Source organism: Oreochromis niloticus, linkage group LG5, assembly GCF_001858045.2.
Source record: "Oreochromis niloticus isolate F11D_XX linkage group LG5, O_niloticus_UMD_NMBU, whole genome shotgun sequence".
Taxonomy (NCBI): domain Eukaryota; kingdom Metazoa; phylum Chordata; class Actinopteri; order Cichliformes; family Cichlidae; genus Oreochromis; species Oreochromis niloticus.
In genome coordinates, this window is record NC_031970.2 from 15739150 (window position 1) to 15762674 (window position 23525).

The 23525-nt window shown below is 37.9% G+C and overlaps 1 protein-coding gene across 1 annotated transcript; it reads left to right on the forward strand.

The window, feature by feature from the left end:
* The first annotated feature begins 685 nt into the window (after positions 1-685).
* dennd6a (DENN/MADD domain containing 6A) lies at positions 686-23062 on the forward strand. Its single transcript, XM_003448424.5, has 19 exons — positions 686-1198; positions 3804-3842; positions 4069-4111; positions 6829-6941; positions 7071-7151; positions 8020-8125; positions 10485-10564; positions 11814-11873; positions 11980-12035; positions 13368-13490; positions 14149-14244; positions 14647-14741; positions 14995-15060; positions 15287-15351; positions 15434-15523; positions 15749-15912; positions 16150-16252; positions 16722-16796; positions 17986-23062. The coding sequence occupies exons 1-19, from the start codon at positions 968-970 to the stop codon at positions 18115-18117; spliced, it is 1818 nt and encodes a 605-aa protein (XP_003448472.1). The 5' UTR covers positions 686-967; the 3' UTR covers positions 18118-23062.
* The last annotated feature ends 463 nt before the right edge of the window (positions 23063-23525 follow it).

Here is a 23525-nt window from a genome sequence, read left to right on the forward strand (position 1 = left end):
GCATTTTAATATATAGTGCAGATGTTCCCCTTAATCAATTACATATTCTGTCATAGGACCTTCGTGTAGTCGTAGTATTTTAAATTTTGCAGCTGTATGTCTTATCTTAGATCAGGAGTGTTTCTGAGCCAGTTCAAGTACAATCTGAAAACACCCATCTTAGCCACTACCAAGATCTTAAAAAAGATGAAACCAATCTGGTATCAAAAACGATGAGCATTGAATTTTTGCTACTGAAACACTGTAATAACCACTGACTTCATCACTTACACTTTACAAAGCCAGTGTGTTGAACTACACCTATTGTCAGCCTGGGTCTGGGTTTGGCCACTGGACCATGTTTGACACCTCTTACTTAGATTATTATCTGTATAAAGCACGTTGTGACTTCAATTTTTGAAAAGTGCTACATAAATAAATCTTTAAAAAAAAAAAAAAATCTCATAAACATCTCTTAATTTCTACTTAGAGTTTAGGTTTACATTTAGGTTTACTAGCTTAGAATGTTTTGTCTTAACTAGGTTATGCTGTGACTTAGCAGGTCTAATGTTTGACTTTGGATCTCATAATTTTGATTTTAAAAGCTTTGATTTGAAAAGAAAAATCTCTTCTACCATGTTTTATGTCTTTTTAACAATTTCTTTGTATGTCTGTGTGCAAACCATTTGGAAAAATTAGACCACATATTAAATACAACTACGTAATTATTTGTTTATTGATTTTATATGGATTATTTAATACGGCATGTAGAAGTCAGCTCAGGGACATTTGTACGTGATGACGTTGCTCAAAGAACGTAATACGTTGCTGCTGAAATGCTAATTGAAAGCTAAGTGGCTACTTTCTACACCGTTCCTTGCCTCCTGTTGTTACCTGCGGACAAGCTGGCCTGAAATACCATTAAACTTATTTAGGAAACCGTTAACATTCTTCAGAGCATCTCGGTGTCCGGTGTCGGGCCGTAGCTATGGCTCTGCAAGGCCCGGAGGAGCTGGGGGAGCCGGTCGAAGAGCCGGAGGATCTGGACGACCAGGACGCTAGCAGCATCTCCCCGGCCGAGGAGATAACGCTACCCCCAGGGCCTGGAGGCGACGAGGAGACGGAGGAGGCTCTTCTGCTGCCCTGGGACCGTTTCTCCGCCTGGCTGCACTGCATTTGTGTGGTCGGCTTCGACCTGGAGCTCGGACAGGCGGTGGAGGTGAGACAAAAGTATCCGCCGGGGACAGCGGGGTCATGTTAAACTCAGTAAGGCTACAAATGTCTAAGTTAGCAGTTTTTTATGGCTTGGGCTAATTCTTGGAGGGGAGTGAACAAATCACTTTCATTAGCTGCTTTCATTTTGCCACTCTTTGATTTAACAATGATTACACGAGTGCACACACGCTTTACAAAACTAGCAGAACATTTTACCTTAGGATCACTTTATGACAATGCCTAGCTTACGGCGAAGCGTGTTTGGTGTCCTTAGCTGACGTTAGTCTGTCCCAGCAGCCACTGCATCACTCAGGCTATAACTTCAAATGGAGGTATTTTGCAGAAAGTTGCATATTTAAAACAAACAAACAAAAAAAAAATCATTCAACTTAACCTCCTAAGACCCGAACTCTTACACGGCATGCATTTTTAATTTCTCTTTGATATTTGGACATATTGGGGCCCGATGAATGTAAAAACAAAGAATTACCAGATATTTTTTTTTTTTTTAACCTTATTTTTGTCTTTAAGAAAAATAAGAGCCACATATGAGGATATTCGTTTAAAATTTTGATAGAACAGTAGCAGTATAATGTCCTCGGAAGTGGATATCAGGCCTTTGTAGAGCAAAATTCAGTATTTTGGTCTAAATAACCCAAAATGTGATGGGTCCTAGGAGGTTAAAACGGTACCCAAATATTTTGAATCCTACTGAAGTCACCAAGGCTAACAAAACAAACACCTGTTGACCTCACAGGAGTTATAGAAACACACATTAATCAGTAACCTGATAACAATGTTTAAATGCAAAACAACTATGCAGATTCAGACTTCTTCAGGTCTTTCTGTTTCACTTTCTGCAGCGGACTGAGCTACACTAAGACTACAGAGCATTTTATAATTTTGATTTACTAATTGGATGTAGTACTTAGTACGGTAAATTCATCAGCAGTACTAGGATCAGCATATTTGTTTATTTTTTTTAAAATTGTGTATATCAAAATTTGACTTGAATTAGGAGTGGGGGGAAAATCAATACAGCATAGTATCACGATACTGTAATGATATAGGAATACCAGATACTGATTTTTTTAAATTAAATATTTAAAATACTCTGGGAGTACTACCAACAAGATGGCTCATCTCATGTCACCATGCTGAGGTAACATTAGGTTAACAAACTTAACATTAAACTGGTTCAACCAAAACCACTGGACACACTTAGCTTGACAAAGTTACCCCGAAGTTCAGAGGCAGTTCAGGAGACAACCTTTATGCAGACAGTTGCAGTGTGACTTGGACTGACTGAAATCGCTGTCAGAGACACTGTCGAAGGTTTGTAAATAATTGCTGTCTAATTTATAAATGCAGAATGATTGCCAAGATGCTTTTGTTGCTCTGAATGAGTCTTTGTCCATGAGCACAACTGGAAGGGACTCAACTCAACTACGTGTTAGCTGGTTGAGTGCAAATATAATAGTTGAATTATGTGATTTTTGATTGTGTATAACAGTTAATTGCGCATTATCAGAAACAGATTGCATGTAGTTGCCAACTTGACCTTATTCAATCACAGACTGATAGCAGACTGACTCTGACTTACAGCAACATTTGTGAGTGGTTCTAATGACCATTTTGGTGTAGTTGATGATTTAATTTTGCAGCAAAAAAAAAAAAAAATGAAGTAAGATAACGTCATCTTATTAGTTAAAATATAAATATTGACAAAGTTTAACTGTGAGGAGATAATTTGCTGTTTTTAAAAAAGGTGATAATTCGCAATATATGTTCCGAAAATACAGCATGTCACAAAATGTTAAAAATGGCAACAGCATCATATTTTGAGAGAAATATTTTGATAATATTGTATCTAGGGATGTCGGATCATTCCCACCTCTAACTTGAATATAGATAAAGTTCAATATTAAATTTTTAGATAAATTTGCTGATGTTAGTGACTGATGTTTGTCTTTTGTGTAAGATACATTTTTTCTAACTGTGCAAATATTAACAAATTGTGCAATGAAAAACTGAAAAGACTATAAAAGTTTTGTTTTAAAATGTTTAATAAAACATTTGAAAGCAAATGTCAACACAAGTATTAAACCAAAATGTTGTCATTGATACATTTCTAGTTTGAAAAATATAAACACTGTAGATCATTTGTATACTAAAGGAAAACTAAAATTGTAAAAGTACAGCTATTTTTTTTAAGTACTTTAAAGAAACACTTAGAACTACAAAAATTGTATGTATTGTATAAACAGTTAACATTATACAATAGTTTTAAAAAATAATTTGAATTTGCTCATTTCTGTGTGTGTTTGTGGGTTTTTATTGGGTTGTATTTATTCATTTATTTATTTATTTTTATGGTGAAAGAAATCTTCACCGTGAAACATAATTTAACTCCTGTGTTTTAGCTTTTATCTTTGTCTCTCAGTCACATTAAAATCAGTTTATAACATCTTTGCATTCTATTAAAATTTTCTCTTTTTACAGTTTAACAACTTAAGCACAGCACTGAAAAGAGGCTGACCAAAGTTTTCAGTTGTGCATTTGTGAGCTTCTTCCTTGGGTAAAGTGTTGTTTTTTGTTTTCTCTTCCAGGTCATTTATCCTCATCATTCCAAACTGTCGGAGAAAGAGGTGAGTTACACTGAATGGGCGGGATTTTTTTTATTCTTTATTTTATTTTTTTAAAGAAAGGTTTGTTTTTGGAACATTTATTGACATGTTAAAAAGCATCACATGTTGATGGATTGATTCACAAAGGCCCATTCTGAGGCAGGAAAAGCTTAGTATGGGTATGTAAACCTGAGCTGATGTAATAAAAGAGGACAGGACATAAACTAAATATTTGCTCTTCTTTCAGAAAACAAGCATCTGCTACCTTTCATTTCCTGACTCCAACTCAGGTGAGTTTGTGTTTCAGCCTTTTTCTCTTACCTTGTATCCACCAAACTGGGGCTGGAGCTGGTTCTAATCCAAATCAAGGTCCAGTTTTGCCTTGTTGCTTTTTCAGAACCGTTCTACAGTTTGACTGGCTTGATGAGATAATTAAGTAGCGTTACTGTCACATTTTAGTGAACCAAAGCATGGCGGATAAAATCTGTGGCCTGAACTAGGTCATCTCAGAAGGACAAATACATGCACATCCTCATCAGAAGAGCTTACGCACTGCACGGTTTTTGATTTGCAAACAAGATAACATACAAAATAGGCACTCTTTCTGCACCTCTGTAATCATGAGAGACACACCTTACATTATTGTATTTTTTTTTTTTTTTTTTAAACAGCTTTCAGATTTTTCCATCAGTGATGGAAAATATTTGCCAACATCTGGTTGTGTTCTGCTTAAAAAGACCTAGTTTATACAAGGTGTTGGCTGTAATGCTAGGTGCAGCTCTTTCCAACTCTGTGTGGGATGTGTATAAAAATGGTTGTAATTCCTAAACAGTCATTCCTGTAGTTAATGCAATACTCCTTCTAAACACTTTGGATTAAAGCTGAGAGTCTACACTTCAGTCACATCTTGATTGTTTGATTTAAAATCCACTGCATAGGTCCATAAATATTTGGAGAAGTAACTGTAGGTGGATGGATATCAGCTGAACAGCATTAAGTCATAAAAAAATTGTACTTATTCTTTTTTTTTTTTCACAGATACTCTTAGATGTGTTTTTGTTAATTACTAAAATATTAAGTGTAAGATAGATTAGGGTATAGTGGTTGGCACTCTCACCACACACCCATGTACAAACACCACTGTGGCTTTGTGTGTTTGCCCGCAGGTGTGTGTTTTAGTTTACTGAGTCAGAGGGGGGTGAAGCTGAGGAACCTGCTGCCCTCAGTTTGAAGACAGGATTAGGACAGACTGCTTACAGGGCTGCTATATATATATCTCACTGTAGGTGTTTGTCAGAGAGAAAGGGGGAGAGAGACATTAAACTGAGGAACTGCAGCTCTCTTCCTCTCTCTGTGTGTTGTCCATAATTTAGGCTTACATCCTGAACAGAGTTGGCATCATTTGTCGTTAATCCACTTTGGGAATTCAGAATAAATAGTGAAATTTTTTTTGTTGTTGTTGTGCTCTTTATTTGGAAAGTGCTAACTCTTCATGCTTCTCATACCCAATAGAGCTTTATAAAACAAGTTGTTGTGCATAAATGAATAGGCTAGATGTCAGGTTGCTCTACATTTGTGCGACTACCTCCATCCGTTTCCTTCCACTTAACTGAGTCCAGGCTGAGCAAGCAGCAATTTAAGTGGAGATGCTCAGACCTGCCTCTTCTCCATCTCTACTGGGGGAGGGGGTAAAAAGTCAAGTCATTTGTAAAAACTTATTTAATTTTGATGTTGCCTGTCCTGTGAACTCTACATGGCATTGGTCAACTTGTTGTTAAAAGAGGACTGATGTGATTTGTGGAAAATAAAGCAAAGAGCTTTAAAGTCTTTCTTTAAGTACACACAGAAGTATTCGGACTGTGTTTGCTCTTCTCAGGTTTGCAGGTGAAATGTTTGAGTGAAACTCAAAATTAATTCAGAGCTGTGGTTGAGCTGTGGTCAGGCAGCAGTGGCCTGTTTTCATGCTGTGTGGTCTTGAATGCAACCTGACTGAATGATGTCATGGAGTCTTGGCGCTCCTGGAAGTGTGTGCTTATGTATGCGTGACTTATGAAGTGGAATGCTTTTTAAGTCTATCAGCCTGAGCTGAAGTGTTTGTCTTTCTTTGAATGTCCTAAAGCTCATTTTCTCTGTCTAAGGATGTGTGGACCTCCTGCTGAGGTTAACTTCTGGTTGATGGCTTATGCAGGACTTCCTGTTTCCTTTTTCCTTCCGTTTTCCTCTTCCTGTTTGTCTAAAAGACCAGAGGATGCAGGCTGGAAGAGCTGACCAGTGCTCATCGAGGTCACGTTTTTCTGCAGCGTACATTTTTTAAATTCTTTATTTTTAAAAGTGTGCACAATGCAAATATGTACAGAAATAGGTTGTGGTGGATTCTGCAGTGTTTTTGTTTCTTGTTTTTCAAAGGTGATTTTAAAAAAAAAAAAACTATTTATAATCACACTTATAATCTTAGTTTAAGGTTAGCTGAGGACAGTGCAGTTTTTCGTCTTCAGAACAAATTAAGTTGTATGTTTTTTGATTTTCAAACCCAAGTGACTTGGGCTTAAAGAATAATTTAGTACAAGTTTTAAATGTTCCTAAAGTTTTGTAGCACTCCTTTGCTATTGTGTCTTTATGAAGTGATTTTTATTTTTTTCCCAGCTTATGCATATTTTGGTTCTATGTGCTAGTCTGAGCTTAGAAAATACTGGAATATGCATCCATATTAAAATGTATTCACCATATTTTTTTGCATAGTGTTTGGAAGCTGGGATAATCTGGGCTTTTAATGAAATCCTCCTATAAATACTGCAGCCATCTTGGATTAAATCTGGGTGGCTGTCTGGATATTTTATAAACAAAACTTTATTTAAGCTTAATTAAATTAAACCCCGTGCATCACCACAAAAACATGATTGGTTTCCCGTGTTTGCTGATTTTCTCCCATATGTTTTTATTCAGGTCTTAAAATGTGTCTTGTTTACTGTGGGTGACAATCAGTCATTGCTCTGCCCTCTTTTTCCAGGTTGCCTTGGTGACACACAGTTCTGCTTCCGGTTCCGGCAGGGTTCCAACAGGAAGACATCACTTGGCTGCTTCTTGGAAACCACTGACAGAGACGCGCCACCTTGTCTGAAGGTCAGGCACCGCTCATTAACACACACACAGCTCTGTAGGCGCATAAACTGCACAGTGTAGAGTTTTGTGTGCTGAGAGTAAAATAAGAATCTGTGAACTGATAATTTGCTGTGTGTGTGTGTGTTACAGAGGGAGCAGGGCCATTACTACGGTTATGTGTACTTCCGTCAGGTGCGAGACAAATCTCTGAAGAGAGGATACTTCCAGAAGGTCAGTGTCATACTGCAGGAGGACTAAATACAGCCGGTGATAGAAAACTTAAGCATGAACAAGGATCCAGCACACTATGCACTGTGTTAAAACAACGTAACATTTGAGAGAGATTATGCTTCCTATTACCACAATAGGACTAATGATGGTTTTAAGCTATTTTTATTCCACATTTCAGAGATTAAATGGTTTCAGCAACACCTCTTGGTTATGATTTTAGGCTTACGATAGTAGTACTCCCACATCAGGCAAGGTTACATTGCGATTAACTGTATTAGCGATATAAAAACTGCATGCATGTTAAATTTGATATATAAATATCTAAAATGTTTTATTTTTACCCCACGTTATTTCAAAAGGCCTTTGCATCTCACTCCTCCCATCTGATCACTGAACAAATGCCAAATTAATTCACCTTATGTTTATTTGGCACCTTCCTTAATAGACTGATGATGCGATTGATGGATTTAATGTGGTGCAAATGTAACATTATACTTTATCATGACCGCAGGTACACAGAGGGTTAAAATAAGAAACAAAGGCCCATGTCGAGCATACACTGGTTCAAGCTGTGGGTTTGATTCTGTTTTTATTTGCAGTTTAAAAACCATAAGATATTTATTTGTTCCAGGTCTTTGTTTTGTGACACTTTTGAGATTTCTTGTAGTTTTCTGCTTTTGCTAGCTGACGCCCTTTGGGGTTTGATCTATTACTAGACAAAATGAGGGATTGTCGGGTCACTGTATTCTGACATCTTTCAGACAAAATCAAAATCAAACCACTAAAAAAATTACATACTGATGAAATGTCTGAAAATACAATTCCCTTTTTTTTTTCTTTCTTTCTTGCTGTGCCTGTCTCTTTCCAGTCTCTCGTCTTGATCAGTCAGCTGCCCTATGTGACCTTCTTCCACTCGCTGCTGAAGATTATGGCTCCTGAATACTTTGAGAAACAGGAGCCCTGCCTGGAGGCTGGTCAGTTTGATTACCTGTCTGTATGTAATCATTTATGTAATCCAGTCTCAGCTCCGTGTGGTCCAGAAGAGTTAACTGCACAGTCCTTAGTTCACACTTTCACAATGCTTTCACATCCTCGTTATATCTAGTTTCAGCATTTTTATTTTGATGGCACAACATATCAGCTTGGCAGCAGGTCCCCTGTACTGAGACTTCTGGGTTTATCAGATGTCACTGTAAGCTTGGTTCCCCTCTTACAAAGTTTAGAGAAACCAGTTTGTTGCACATTTAATTACAAGACATGTATTTTATATATATTCTCAGGAATGAGTTTCCTCTCGTCTGTTTAGGTTTTGAGGAATTCAAGAATACAGCAAAATGAGATGTAATTGATATGGTCAGACCTGAAAAAGATGTTTTACTTAGGACTAAGGTACAATTTAAGATGTTGACAGCCAAACCAAACTGTCACTGTCTGATTCAGAGAAACAGGAAAATAAAAAGGTAAATATAATTTTAAAATGACTAAAACAGCTTGTTTTTTGTTTTTTCTTTTGCTTTACTTTCATCAACCAAAAACCACAAAATAGAAATGTCCTCTTAGAGCAAGTTTTTCCCTCTAATGTCAGTGTCTCTAATATTTAATATCTAATATGTGTTGGAAATACTGCTTTTCACTAATTTCACCCAGGCTAGTAACAAACAAGGAGAGCCCACGCACAGTAGGGTTTAATTAGTCAGTCAAATTACCTAATCAAGAATTGGTGCAGTGAGATGTGAGAGTATGGTAAACAGTGCCACCTAAGGTGTCTCATTGAAAAAGTATATAAAGTTGGATAAGGCTGCAAAAACAAAATAACCAAACAAACCAAGAGAGGATCGTGAATAAGTGTGTTTTCACACCTGTGGTGTTTAGTCCATTTAGTTCACAGTAATTGGACTTAAGTATAGTCCAAAACAGCTGCACTGTGACCGTTTGGAGGAATAAACCCCAGAGTGGTTTGTTTATGGTGTGATGTGATCCGACCCTGATCCTGCAAGGTGTATGTTACAAGTTTGAGATAAAAAATGTCCCATAGCCACGTATGCTTTGTATTCTCAATGTGGGAAGGTACTACAGATATGCAAAGGTCTGTAGGGACTAGCAGCTAGCTGTGAAATGAATGTAAATTCTCCATGTTCTCCAGTGGTCCAGAACACAGCACCTTCTTCCTGTATTTACTTTTGTTGCTGCACTCATTGCTCCTGGCCATTGAGTGGACTCGCATGGTTTGTAGTGATGCATTTTGGCTTGCTTGGAGTTCTTTGTGTGAAAAAAAACACACCAAACCAAACAATGTGAAAAAAGTACTAAACTAAGTTTACGAACTCATCAGCTGATTCGGATCAGAGTAAACGAACTATAAGTGGAAACGGTGTGGACTGAAAGACGGGTTGTCCTGTAGGGCACTCCTACCTCTCAGGTGCAGCCACTTTTTTGATGAGCTTCCCAGACTGCTCCTGAAAGTAATCAGGAAGGGGTGGGAGCCTTGGAGGGTCGGCCAACCCATTGTTTTACCCATGTCTAATTGGAAACTATTTAAAGGGATTGTAGATTCTAGTTGATTATAGATTAATATCGACCAGTATAAGGCAATGATGCCATCTTTAATTTGGTAAGGGATGATCCTCTTATTTTGAAAGTTTGATTGCACATTGACTAAGGAATTGTAAATCACAAGTGGTTTGCCAAGTCAGAAAGCACTTTTCTGTTGAGGGTGGATTATACTCTGTTCCACAAATGACACTGAAAGCTGGAGACACAACGGCCGAGCAGTCCTTCCTGTTATACTTCGTTGAAGTCAGCTACCTGGGCCTGCCTGCCATGCGTAGTTGGTGCATTGAAATCTAAATTTTCCACAGTACAGTACTCATGATTAGAAAAAAACAGGCAGACATTTTGACCATTGCATTTACTGTCTGACAATGGAATTTGCATCAGAGACCAAAGCAGACCCTAGTGGACTTGCAGATGTGGAAAGTATGAAACCTGCTTGAGACTTCATGGGACGTGAAGTCTGTTTGAAACCACAGCTATCAAAATCTAGTTGCAGTTGCAGTTTAAGCCACTTTCTCATTGTCTGTCTTAATTTTTTGGACCCAGACTACATACATACACTTGATACATACACTTCCTGTTTCTGATGGAGAACTGGAACGTGCCATGTGAGCTCACTGAGGGTGAGCAGTGACTGTAGCTGACTGTGAACTTGTCTTGCCACAGAAGAAGAATAATATCAGAGAGGCAGCCAATTATTTCTGTGTACTTAAATAAATCCCTTTTTCTGTTTTCAGAGAAGATCTTTTTTTAATTCAAAATTGTTGTTGTGTTTGATAGCTTGTAATGACATCGATCGCTGGCCAACGCCTCATCCTGGACGAATCCTGACGCTGCCTATCATGGGTGTAGTCCTCAAGGTACACTCACTCACTAAGTTGAAACCAGCAGACGTTTAGTTTTGACATGTCGTGACAGGTAAAGATCAGGTCTAATTAATAACTTTAAAGATGGCTTGATTCAATTTCCCACGATAGGCAAATATTTGTTTAATCAGGCAGTCTTGTTCAGGTAGAACAAGAATCCTTCGCAGTCAGCAGAAACCTGTACTTTAAAGCAGGATTTAGGGGCTTAGTGAGGTAACGTCAATGTTTTCAATGTTATGGAGTTGGTTCACTACTTCTGTATCCTTCATGTCTTTTATTTTGTTTTAAAGAATACAAATTGGTACAGTTCTGGGACTGAAGGCTTGGTTTAGTTAAGTTTATCACTTTAATGAGTGTTTTAATACATTTGTATTTAAAAAAATAAATAAAAATCTGATTTCAAAGTGCTTTAATTCAGCAGTCGTTCACTGTTAATGATCAAAACGTGTTATTAGAATGAATTTTTGAATTTTACGTGGTTGCTGGTAGGGAACATAACAACAGCAGTGGCTACAATGACTCCAGACATGCTCGTAAAAGTATGAAACGAGTTTGACTATCGTAAGGATGCATGTCTTAAGTCTAGGGTAGGGTTGTAACTAAAGATTATTTTCTTCAATTACTCGATTAGTCAACGACTATTTCAGTAACTCTTATCTCCGCTTCCTGTGGGCAGACCTTCTGTTCTAGGCTCCATCACCCTGTTGTCTCGTCCCACAGCAAATTAAAATAAAAACCCAGGAAACAATTTGAAAATAATCAAATGTATTTCTAACATTTTTCAATATGACAGAGTAAAAATGAAATAAATAATATTATTTAAGTAATACAAATTAAAGTGCTAGTAGTATTTAAACAAAAATAATCTGCAAACAAGAAACTAAAAATAGTTTCTGTCTAAAAGTTCAAATAAACTTCAAATCAAAAAGATTTTGTCCAGTCCAAAATGACAAGTTTCCAAAGATGATTCAGTTCATGAATTACGATTGCACTAAACATAATGTGGAGTGAGGCTTGGTCTTATATTTGAGATGATGTTCCCAGCTGCTGCTAGAGATGCACTCTTTCATGACTTCAGCCATTTAAGATTTGCATGAGCCTCTTTTCAGGACGAACTCTTCTATATGCCTGTGGATAATACTAGTAAGAAGGACCTAAACAGAATTAGAAAAGGCCATTACTAATCACAAATGTGGTTGTATGTCGTTGTTTCTCTGATGAAAATCTGTGCTATGTGCTGCAGGTTCGCATCCCAACCTCTTATGATAAACCAGGAACGTCACAGCTGGTCCAATCCGCCCAGGTGATCTTACACATACACACACACACTCAGTGTCTGTATGATGTCTGTGATGACACACTGAGCATTATGTGAATATTAAAGCTGGAAGTGTGTTTTTGTGTTATAGAGTGATAGCATGGTGTCCATTGTGCTCCCAACAATTCATGAAGTGGACCTCTTCAGGTGAGTCCTGCAGGTCAAGGCTGATTTAGACTGAATCTTTATAGCGCCTAAGATGCAACCTATGTTACATAATAGTCTCATTGCCACATTGAAGCTTGTGATTGGTGTTAATTAGCTTGTTGTCATGTCTCTGTCTTTTGGTGTGAGTCTTGGTCGCTGGCATCCATCCATTTTCTACTGCTTATCAGGGTTGCTAGAGTATATCCCAGCTGTCATTCACACCTATAGAATCACCAATTAACCTAACCTCAATAATTACATGTGTTTGGACTCTGGGAGGAACTTCACGCAGAAATTCCACCGTCCTCCCAGATGGTGGAGTCGAACTCGGGACCTTCTTTCTGCACTGTGCTGCCAGAATATTTTATGTATTTTACCATTATTGTTGTGTGACAATGTCTAGATTAGGTTAGCGTTATTTATATGTTAGGATTGTTTAGGTAATTTTTGGATATTTTTTAGTGACTTGCTTTTGTATGATAATGTATGTTGGGATTGTATTTGGTGTAAGTTGAGAAAAGCAATCTCCATCCATTTGTTACAAATGTGTGTCCTTATATTGCTGATCATCATAACTTACATCAAGGTAATAATTGTTATGCTCTTACTGATCTGTCTGAAACCTGGTGCGTGGCACTGAATGAGCCAGTTGGCTGCAGACTGCATCGGTGTGAATTTCCAGGGACGTACACGTCAGGTTAAGGTGTAACGTGTACCTACAGGGTAGATTTAACACAGAAATTTTAATCCTCTGTCACAGTGTTCTTCATGCTTCTGACATGTTTTTTCCCCACCTGCTGCTTAGTAATGGTACTGCCATTGAATCAAGAACAATATCACTTGATGCTTCAGCTGAGGACAACGGCTTATCAAAAAAACAACAACAAAACAATAAAATCCACTGAGAGAAAGTGAAGACAGACCTTTCACAAGGAGGGTTAATTTCAGTGTTTAGTTGGCGTCTCTTAAAACTTGCTTCTACCCTGTGTCTCTGTGGGGGAAGTGCAGACAAAATGAATAGTCATGCCCATTATTAAAAGGTTAGAGTTACTGTTTTTGGTGCTCTGCTGTCAGGAAGGGTAAATTAGCATATTCTGTATTCAGGTAAAAAAGAATATTAATCACCCAGCTTGGTGGTTGTGCTCCTGACCAAATCTACTGAAACCCTTTAAGACTTTCAGGTTCTGAGGTAAATGAATAAATTTGAAATCTAGCAGTTCAACAAGGTTCGACCTGAGAATGCAACACAGGCGTGTGTCTTTGACATTGCCAAAATTGACTGGTTTGCAAACATTGGTAAAGAGACTTACTCCACTCATTGTCCCCCCCCAGGTGTTTCTATCCAGTCTTCTTCCATCTCCAGATGCTTTGGGAGTTGGTGTTGCTGGGGGAGGCACTTGTTGTCATGGCGCCATCACCAGCAGAGTCATCTGATACTGTGCTAGCGTTGGTCAGGTAAGTTAGCAGCAGTTATTGTGCCAGGATAATACATTGACCTGTACCTGACAACAAACCCAAAGCTAATTTTTACATAATTTTGTGTCTTCATGTCCAGGAAAATTGGATGTATGACACCTAGAAATGTCTTCCTGTTATAAATGTGTTATAAAGTGTAATTTATAGCCCAGCAAATGAGTCGGTCTACATATGTTTCTGTTTGTACAGTGATCAGAAAGGTTGATTTTCATCCAATGCATACTGGCATATGCGTCAGTAAAATGCTGATTTGTTTAAAATGGGCTTGGCCTAGAATATGCCAAGCATATTATATTTAAATTGTGAATACTTGAGATCTCTACAAAATCAGTGCGATTTTATTAATTTAAAAAAAAAAAAAAAACAACCCTTAATCCTGTCACCTTCACGTGTTTTTAAAAATGTTAAAAAAAAGGCACAAAAATGCCAGATGTACCAAAACTTACACAAATTAAAACTCAAATATTAAAACTGACATTTAATTATTTCTTCTTCTTCTTCTTCTCCTTCTCCTCCTCCTCCTCCTCCTCCTCCTCCTCCTCCTCTTTTTAATTTGTCAGAAGGTTCAGTAAACGCTCTAGTTTCAAAATGTTAGAAAATTTTTTTAATGTTTTTTTTTTTTTTTCCCCCTCTGCAGCTGCATTGCTCCTCTGCGTTACTGCAGTGATTTCCGGCCGTACTTCACCATTCATGACAGTGAGTTTAAGGAGTACACCACCAGGACGCAGGCTCCGTAAGTAAAAATAAATGATTAAAAATAAAATTATGCCATGCTGTTGTGTCATTGGTATTATTAGCTGGGATAAATTTGTGGACAGTGGAGCGATCAGCTGGTGAAGATTCTGTTGCCAAGAGGGGATATGCAGAAAACCACGAGTAGATTTGTAAAACAAAAAGTATCTATTTCACCTTCAAATAAATTTTATAAAATAGCAACAGGAGCTGCTGGAACAGGCTGCCACTCCATACAGCAGCAGGAAAAAACGTCTTGATGGGGCGTGGTCATTCAGGATGTTTGAAATTCCAATTTAAGATGGAGCCAATGAACAGAAGCTACTTTGGGAGAAATTTGTTGAGTGTTGAAAATTGTTTTTTGCTTATTGGTGTTAAAAGTTATTAATCTGTGTTTCTGCAGGCCGTCAGTCATTCTAGGAGTGACCAATCCTTTTTTTGCAAAAACTCTGCAGCACTGGCCGCACATCATCCGCATCGGAGACATGAAACAAGCAGGTAAACATTACAGCTTCAGCAAACTGAGACATACAGGGTCTCAAACCTGACCAAAAAGATGTCTCTGTCCAAAAAGTGTGTTGATATCCTGTATCCCATACTTTTATAGACTGGCTCTGCATGTTTTTTCGTGGCTTTGTTTATCATCTAGATTTTCAGGATATCAGGATACTACAGTAGGTAATGATGTATTGGAAATGGAGGAGAAATATTAACCTGTCCGATCACTCTTTTCACCACCTGGTACTCGCAGGAGAGATGGCCAAGCAGATGAAAGTCAAGAAACTGAAAAACCTCAAAACTCTGGACTCTAAACCCGGTAAATATTTCACATCCCCTTTGTATTCCATTTATTTTTCTGTATTATGAAGATTTTTTATTTTTTTAATACATTACATGAAATCTCTCCTCTCACTCACTCACTCACTCACTCACACACACACACACACACACACACACACACACACACCGACAAATTGTGCAAGAGGTCCCGCAATAACTAAAAAACAGTCTGATAAGTGTGTGTGTGTGTGTGTGTTCTGTAGGTGTGTACACTGCATATAAACCGTATCTCAACAAAGATGAAGAAATCATCAAACAGCTTCAAAAGGTGAGATGTTTCCCATTTTAAAGTATCACCTTATTCATTATTGAAAATATGAAATATTTTTATGTATTTTCTTGTTTTGCAGGGTGTTCAACAGAAGAGACCCTCTGCAGCCCAGAATGCAATTCTTCGACGCTACTTCTTAGAACTTACACAAAGCTTCATCATTCCACTGGTAACAACCAATTACTTTATGTCTGTGGTATCCTCCAATCAGATCCTAGAACTCTATAATGAATGCTGTGTTTTTAGAGTTGAAGCTCTGAGTTTGAAAGATTTTACAGAAGTGGATTTAACTCTGATGCATTGTGCTGTGAAGCTGTAAATATGTAATTTTAATTTTATAAATGACAATAAGCATTTTAGGCTTCAACTAAAATGATTTGTACATGTGATGCAGGAGCGGTACGTGGCCAGTCTGATGCCTCTCCAAAAGTCCATCAGTCCCTGGAAGAGTCCTCCTCAGCTACGACCGTTCATACAGCAGGACTTCATGAAGACACTGGAGAAAGCTGGACCTCAGCTTACGTCCAGACTGAAAGGAGACTGGATAGGACTCTACAGGTGCAGGCATAGGCCTTTATTATAAAATCTATCTGCAGAAATTAATTTATCAGATGGTAATCTGTATTTTTTAAGCTCATAAGCCATGGAAGCTTTTACTGGGTTAAGTATGAATGGTTTGATTGTAACACAGACTGAAAGGATGTCAGTAGTGAATCACTGACATGTTGTAGAAATGCAGACTATCCTGAGTGTCATATGAACTCCTTTTTTTTTTCTTTTTTTTTAAATTTGAAGGCATTTCCTCAAGTCTCCCAACTTTGACGGCTGGTTCCGCAACAGGAGGAAAGAGATGACACAGAAACTGGAAGCCCTGCACCTCGAGGCGCTGTGTGAGGAGGTGAGGAGGAGAAAGGCTTGGAGTGTATAAAGATCGGGCTGAGTCTGTCTGAAACATCATTTTAGTGTTTTATGCTTTTAAGTTAACTTCTGATTGGCTCCTCAAGTTTTGAACAGCAGGTGGGTGGGGCTTAAGGGACCATATAAAGGCAATATCCAAAGCATCATACAGATTCAAGATTAAACTAACTGTGTTTAGAGTGGTCTGAGGTTTTGGCCCTCTGAACATAAAGTTGAGCATAATTATTATTATTATTATTATTATTATTATTATTATTATTATTATTATTTTTTTTTTTTGTTCTTACATGGATGGGATGTTAGAAAGTAGTTAAGTGATGCCATTGGGTAAAGCTCTGTATATCTTAAAGCAGATATCAGTGTTGAATTGAGTCATAAAATGTAATGAGTTACCTTGAATTGAGTCCCAGACACCTTTATCGATGTCCACGTCATTTGTTCTTCTGCAGGATCTACAGAAGAGAATCCAGAAGCACACTGAGGTGGAGACAGTCGATCTGGTCCTGAAGCTGAAAGACAAACTGGTCTGTAAAGATGATTCATGGTCTATAACTTTAACACTACTGCCTCTAACCTCCTGTACTTTTACTGCTAAACTACTGCTCTCCTACTAGCACAACAGCTTATAGTCCTGCAGCTCTTTTTTTTCTTGCATAGTTAATAGGAAGTGAGGTCAAAAAGTTCTGGGAATGGATCTATAAAAATCAAAACCAAAATGTGCCTGCATTATCTGTCCATTCTCAATCAGCACACACTTGACATGCACCCCAAACTAGGTTTTTTGTTTTACATTAAATATTCAGTGCAGTGTCAACATGCTGCACATCCACCATAATTACTGCACTGGCTACATGTCTTCTGGCTGGGGTGTCATTTATTGGGAAGAGTTGAGTAATGCTAACATGGTGCTAAGTAAGCTAAATAAGCATGTGAATATCTGGAAGAAACTTCAGCTACTGTAAAACTGCACTGAATCTGAACCATAGGCAGCATGACCGGTTTATCTGTTGGATTAAAGTGTGTGCTAGTCTTTTATAAGGCAGTGAAGTGAGTGCGTAGCATAGTTTTTTATGTGTTGCATGGATGGATGGATGTATCATAAGAAATGAAGAACTGACATCATTCAAGATTACAAGCTAATTTAAAAAACCTAAAATAAATTTAGGAGGAGTGCCAAAGTCTAAAATCTAACTGGGCTTAAGCTGTGGGAACCCAGCTTCTTTCAGATCTGGGAGCTGTGGACTCTTGGATGGAAAACTGATTTTAAACATGACATTCAGGTCCGCTTGAAGCAGAAATTGATCTTTACTCTCTGTAAAGTTTGAGCTGTGTCAGAAATTGCAAAGCTCACAGTGCAAATGGTCAGAACAGGATGTGTGCAGTCACTGGAACCTGCCTGAACACGCCCAGGAGGATGGCGGGTTAAGGTCATCCTCTTTCTCGGGCAGATGACCTTCAACTCAAGGTCCATGAAATTTAAATCATGGAAGTTGTTTTTTTTTTAAAAAAAATAATTTTTTTTAATACAGCTGTTCCCAGAACCTTTTCTCCCTGCCTTGTATTCCTCCCACTTCTTTTACTTTACTTTTACTAACACAGCATACATGGCTGTGCTTGTTAGTAATCCCTGCTGCTGCACCTGGTATCTGGCATCTGCTGCATCTTCAGCCTGTTGGGTGAAGCGTTTTTGTCTCACTGTGCTCTTTGCTGCAGACTCAGGCGGAGAGGGAGAAGTTACCGGTGCGTCCCGGGACCTTGGAGAAGCTGAGAGCCCATATCGAGGGTGTCATCCTGACCTTACCAGAGGACCTGCAGGGCATCCTTCACAAGCCCACCACGCTCTGACCTCTAACCCTGCAGCCTGCAACACTAACCCCAGTTAAAGCTTGTTTTAAAGTTTTGGGTGGGGGTGCCTAGTGGCTTTCCTCCCAGTCGGTTTCCAAGGTGAGGGTGACGTGGACCCTCTTTTACTCGGACTGGGTGCCAGTTTAAATCTGCTCGGGTCTAAGATGGAAAGCACATACTTGGGTGCTAGCTCACAATGAGTCAGACTAAACAGCATTTCAGTGATCATGGTTTTTTTTTTTTTTATAAAGATGACCAGTCGAACCAGGATCGATCAGGAAGTGTTTAAAAACTGCTACTTTTTTTTTTTTCTTTTTTTAAATCACTGCTACATTACTACATGAAGAAAGCCTGGAGGGCTCGATCCTGATAGCATTTTCTGAACAGTCTGAGGCTGCGTGCGCAAGCAACAAGAAGATGACTTTTACTGACCTTTGACCCTGGGCGTTTTTACCTCCTTAACATTTTTTTTTTTTTTTTTAAACTTTGATGGCGGGTCGCTGCAGTCTAACTGAACAAAATCCGGAAATGTAAAAAGTTTCCCAAAGAAGTGCACTTCATCCATAACAGGACCAGTGTGCCCTTCTCACACCACACACCTTTATGCAAACAAGCTGAGCCAAGCAGTGCTTTATAATGGGATGTTACTAAAACACACACACAGCACTAACCACCAGCGACCCCTGCAGTAACTCTCTGCAGGAGCCAGTCATCTTCTTTTATCCATGTCACATGATCGTTACATGACCTATCAAAACAAAATTCAGAATGGTTTTTATATTTGTTTGTTTTTTTGTTGTTGTTTGCTTTGTTTTGTTTTTTTAACTTCTGAATTTTTGTGTCACTGTTGTGTAAAATCATGTAGAATCTCCTCCGACAGGTGAGGAAAATCTTTGACCTGCTCGAGTGTGAACTTTACAAGCCCGTATCCACCAAGAAAGAAAAATAGATCATTTGAAAAATACTTGCAGCAATGCAAATTTAAAAGATACCTTTTAAAAGAAAAAACGTTTTTCATTTGAATGAATGAGAGGACACCAAAAAATATGAGCTAGAACCCAAAGTTTGATTTCTAGAGATAATTATTGTTTTATGATAATCGGTAATAATGAGAGATTAACTTTCTGAAATACTGTGTGTTGTTTTGTGAACTTCCTTCTTTTCTCCTGATTAGTTTCTGTGTCACTATCACAATGAGGTTATTCCTGTATCTTATTGACTTCGATTTTAAAGGGTTCACAAAATTTTTCTTAGAAGTTATTTGGCCATTTTAACACTTTTAAACTTGAAGTATTTTCCAATTTCTTATATTTAACTCTTTAAAAAATGAAATGATGGAATGGACTTTTATTGTGAAAAACTGAAGCTTGAGCCTTCCTTTCTTTCTGGAAAGTTTTTCACTGGTTCATAAAAGTAATAAAATCCAGCAAATGTCCCTGTAATGTAGAGAAAAGTGGGGGATCACTGCAGCAGTTGGCGCCACATGTTTGATTTGGCATCTTTAAAGCTGTTTACTCTTCCCAGCGCAATTCTTAAACGTTTGTTTCTCATCGCAGGATCAAACTGCGTATCTGTTTCCGCTCAAGACCGTTCATAGAAAAATAAACTTTTTAAAAGCCAAAACAGCTCTTTTAAGCAATTATTTTAATGCACTTTCAAGTCCTTACTATGAACTGAAATAAACTGTCAGTTGTTTTGACTTTAAAAAGGTTTATTTTCTGTTTAGTTTTTTCCTGAAAAATGTCAACAACTTGTACAAAGATAAATAGAAGCTGTTCTGTCTTATTCACCTGAAAAAAACGTTTTTGATTGTAGAGCAGTTTGGATGACACAAAGTCTGAGACTCAGTAAGGGTGGAGTGCTCCATGTGGATTGGGAATAAGTTGCTACCTGAATTGGAGGGTTTTGTGTGTTCTTGTTCAGGAGTGAGGGTGGAGTGGAGTGGGAGCTGGGCAGACAGATGTGTGTGGAGTCAGCTGTGGTACAGAGTGTTAAACTGAAGCTGCTTATCTACATTTCTAGAAAGGAGGCAGTTGTGGTGGTTCATCAGCGTAAGATGCCTCCAGAGCATCTCCTAGATGAGGCGTGTTAGGCATGTCCTGCTGGAAGGAGGTCTCAGTGCAAACCAGGACACGCTGGAGAGATTGTCTCTCAGCTGGCTTGTGAACACTTGGTTGTCTCCCCAGAAGAGCTGGTGACAGGGAGTTTTAGATGACTCTGCTGAGGCTGCTGGGCCTGTGAACTGGTTCCAAAAAGGAGGCAGAAAATGGATAGATGGATGGGGGGCTTTCAAAAATGGCACTGCTGTGCTTTAAAATGTATTCATTCTAATGACTAACAAACAATGAACTTTGTATGTAAAATAGTGGTCACGGTTGCTCAGGATAATACACAGATGCTGATTCTTCACATTATATTTAATTTTAGGAGGTTTAAATTCTTTTGAGACTTTTTGTTTGTTTGCTTGTTTTACCTCAAACCTTTCAAAATGAGCTAAAGCTATCGAACACATTGTGAACAAAAACCACTTTGACTAAAGAGATCTCGACTGGCTGCCCTATATGTAATACCACTTTGTACCACAAGATGGTGCAGTGAGTCAGTGTAACCGTTAGTTAACCTGTCAGATTATTTAGAGCCCATATTAACAAAATGAAAAGTGTTTGTGTGGAAATAGATATAAAGCTAAAAATTAATATTAAAAGTCAAGCTGCAGCAACAGCTCCTTCATAGCACACAATGATTAAACATGAAAATCAGGAAAGCCAGCTAAATGTTGAATTTTATGATTGCATCACTATGATCTGTGATATTTCAAAGATTTCTGTACATTTTCTAAAACGTAAAAGCAATAATGGTTTAACAACTTGGCAGTTTGTATTTTCAGAAAACAAATTAAAACGCCTCGTTCTCATTTTTCTGAAAGAGAATACATACGTCGGCACATACAGTTATTTTATGTTTGCATTGCACATCATCGGAACATTGAATGGACTTGCAAGCTTGTGGATGTGTTTTCCTGCCATCATGTAACAGCTGTTTTATAAATGCTTTGAATTTTGCCTTTTTTATTACGCAGACAACTGTAAAGACAAAAAAATGTACTGGTTGGAATAACCTGTGACATCTGGTTGTTGGGCAACCATGCAAATTTTATATTTGTATTTTAAAAACAAAAAAAAACAGTAATATTTTACAACTTTTAATTTTTTAATGGAGGGCTATTCTTATTCCACAGTGTAGCAACTGAGGAGTTTTTTTGTACATAAAGCTGTAAAGTAAAATGTTCGCCCACATATGAGGATGTATGATAATTATTTTGCTATTCAAACAGATGTCTTTGCTAATTATTAACTATAGTGACGCCACTGCAGCGCTGAATAGCTTTTACGAGAATATTTACACTGCTCTGGAGGCACAGGGACATCTTGAATTTGTAGATTTTTCTCCAAAAGAAACAAGTCTCTTATCAACAGAGATGTGATAAGAGACTGGAACATCAGGAAGGTTCAAATCACGCCATCAAAAACCCAAATTATATACAAATGAGGAGATGAAATCTAACAGTATTTAATATTTATATGAAAAAGTAGCAATAATGACATTTTAAGTTATTCTGTAAATTTGCAAAAAATTAGAAGAAAGAAGTTGATTAAAATCAAAATAGTGCAGTGAGACGCTGAACTACAAACAGTTACACCATTATTTACAATATTATCATTTAGCATTATTAACTTGATATTTAATTTTTAAACATCGTGTTTATCATCAGTAGTTCTCGTGTAGGGTGACCAGATCCCAGTAAACTACGTTAAGATAAAAATGTTTAGTTTTAGGTCACATGTTTGACTTTGATCATGTGACATGTCATTTGAATGCATTTTCCCTGACTTTGAGAAGCATAAAATGAAGCTGATGTTTATTTCTGTGGTCTTGTCTCGCATTTCCTTTTTCTTTCTTGTGTTAGAACTGCTGTTCTGTCTGATAATTATCTTTTGATTTCATTCTAGATCCTCACATCAGCAGAAAGGTTTTCTAGACACGTTTCCTGTGAAACACGTGCTTACTTTAGTAAACCTTAACAAACTATGTGGAGATGGTCTCAAAATGTGGAAGAAGGGAGATGAAATTTAAATGACCTGGTCACCCTATTCTTAAGGTACTCCTAGATATAATCTGCTTTTTTACAGCAGGTCTAAATCTGCTGCTTCTCTCTGTATGAGGGATATGCGAGTTCCTGTCAGACAGATGGTTAAAATAAAAATCTGTTTATGGCAAATAATTCTGGTTTGATGGAGGATGGATGCTTCAAACACCTGGTTAAGGTTAGACTTAAACTTCTGTTTTAAATACTGTCTTATGCAGCAGTGGCACACATTTAGAAATTAGATTTAAAAGTCCCTTCAGAGGCATTTTCCCCTCATATTAATATAAAGTGTGGAGAAAAGACAAATTCAAAATGTCTCAAAGCCGTTGTTTTTAATATGCATTTTTGCTCCATTGACTTTTTATTTTATGTTTTTAAATTGAAGCCATAACCACTACACTTGACCACTCTGACAGCCTGAAGGACTGCAGCTGTGGTTATGAGACGCGTTATGATGAAAGTCATGCTGACCTACTTTTTTAATATAAGCAAATGATTATTGAACTTGTTTGAGTGGCCTTCCTGCTGTGCATCTTTCATAACATTGTTTTTGCTTCTGAAACGGTATTACAGTGAAACAAAATTCATCCAGCAGCTGTTTGTGATGGTTGATGCAGATGACCGACAGCTGCTGCTAAAACTCATGCAGCACGTCGCAGTTTGATTAAATGTTTGAAAAGGCTGCTGTTTGAATGAGGTCAGAGGATTTTTCATGCTACATGTCTCGTTCAGTGGGGTCACTGATGTTAACTGATGTGTTTTGTTTTGTGTCATTAAACTGACTTCTTAAAATGTAAAGTCTTGCTTGTTTTCTGAGGAGCTTCTGTCAAAGATGCTCCAATGCTTTAGAAGGACAAGGATTGTTTTAGAGTCACGTTTTAGTCTTTAATGATCCGTAGGGGCCCAACACAATGCAGATGCGTAAGATCTGCCTTGTACTAAAGGGTTAATTGTTGCTGAAGAGTTTATTTTAGTCTATTTTCACTAAACCCACCCAAGTAGCTTTGTTAGCTTGTCCTAATCAAACTGCAACAAAAAACCCTGCTTCATATTAAAACTGTCTTCCTGCCATCTCCTGATTACGATCTGGATTACGTGATCAGTAGAAGGCCAAAAAAAGGACTACCAAAACTGGATCATTCTTTTAGATTACACCTTCTGAACAACTGGACCCTGGGTGTAAACCCCCCTGCTGGCTCGGGCCTTCCTCTGAGAACTGTGTACTCTCTAAATACTCTGAATACTTCCACCCACAGCTCAA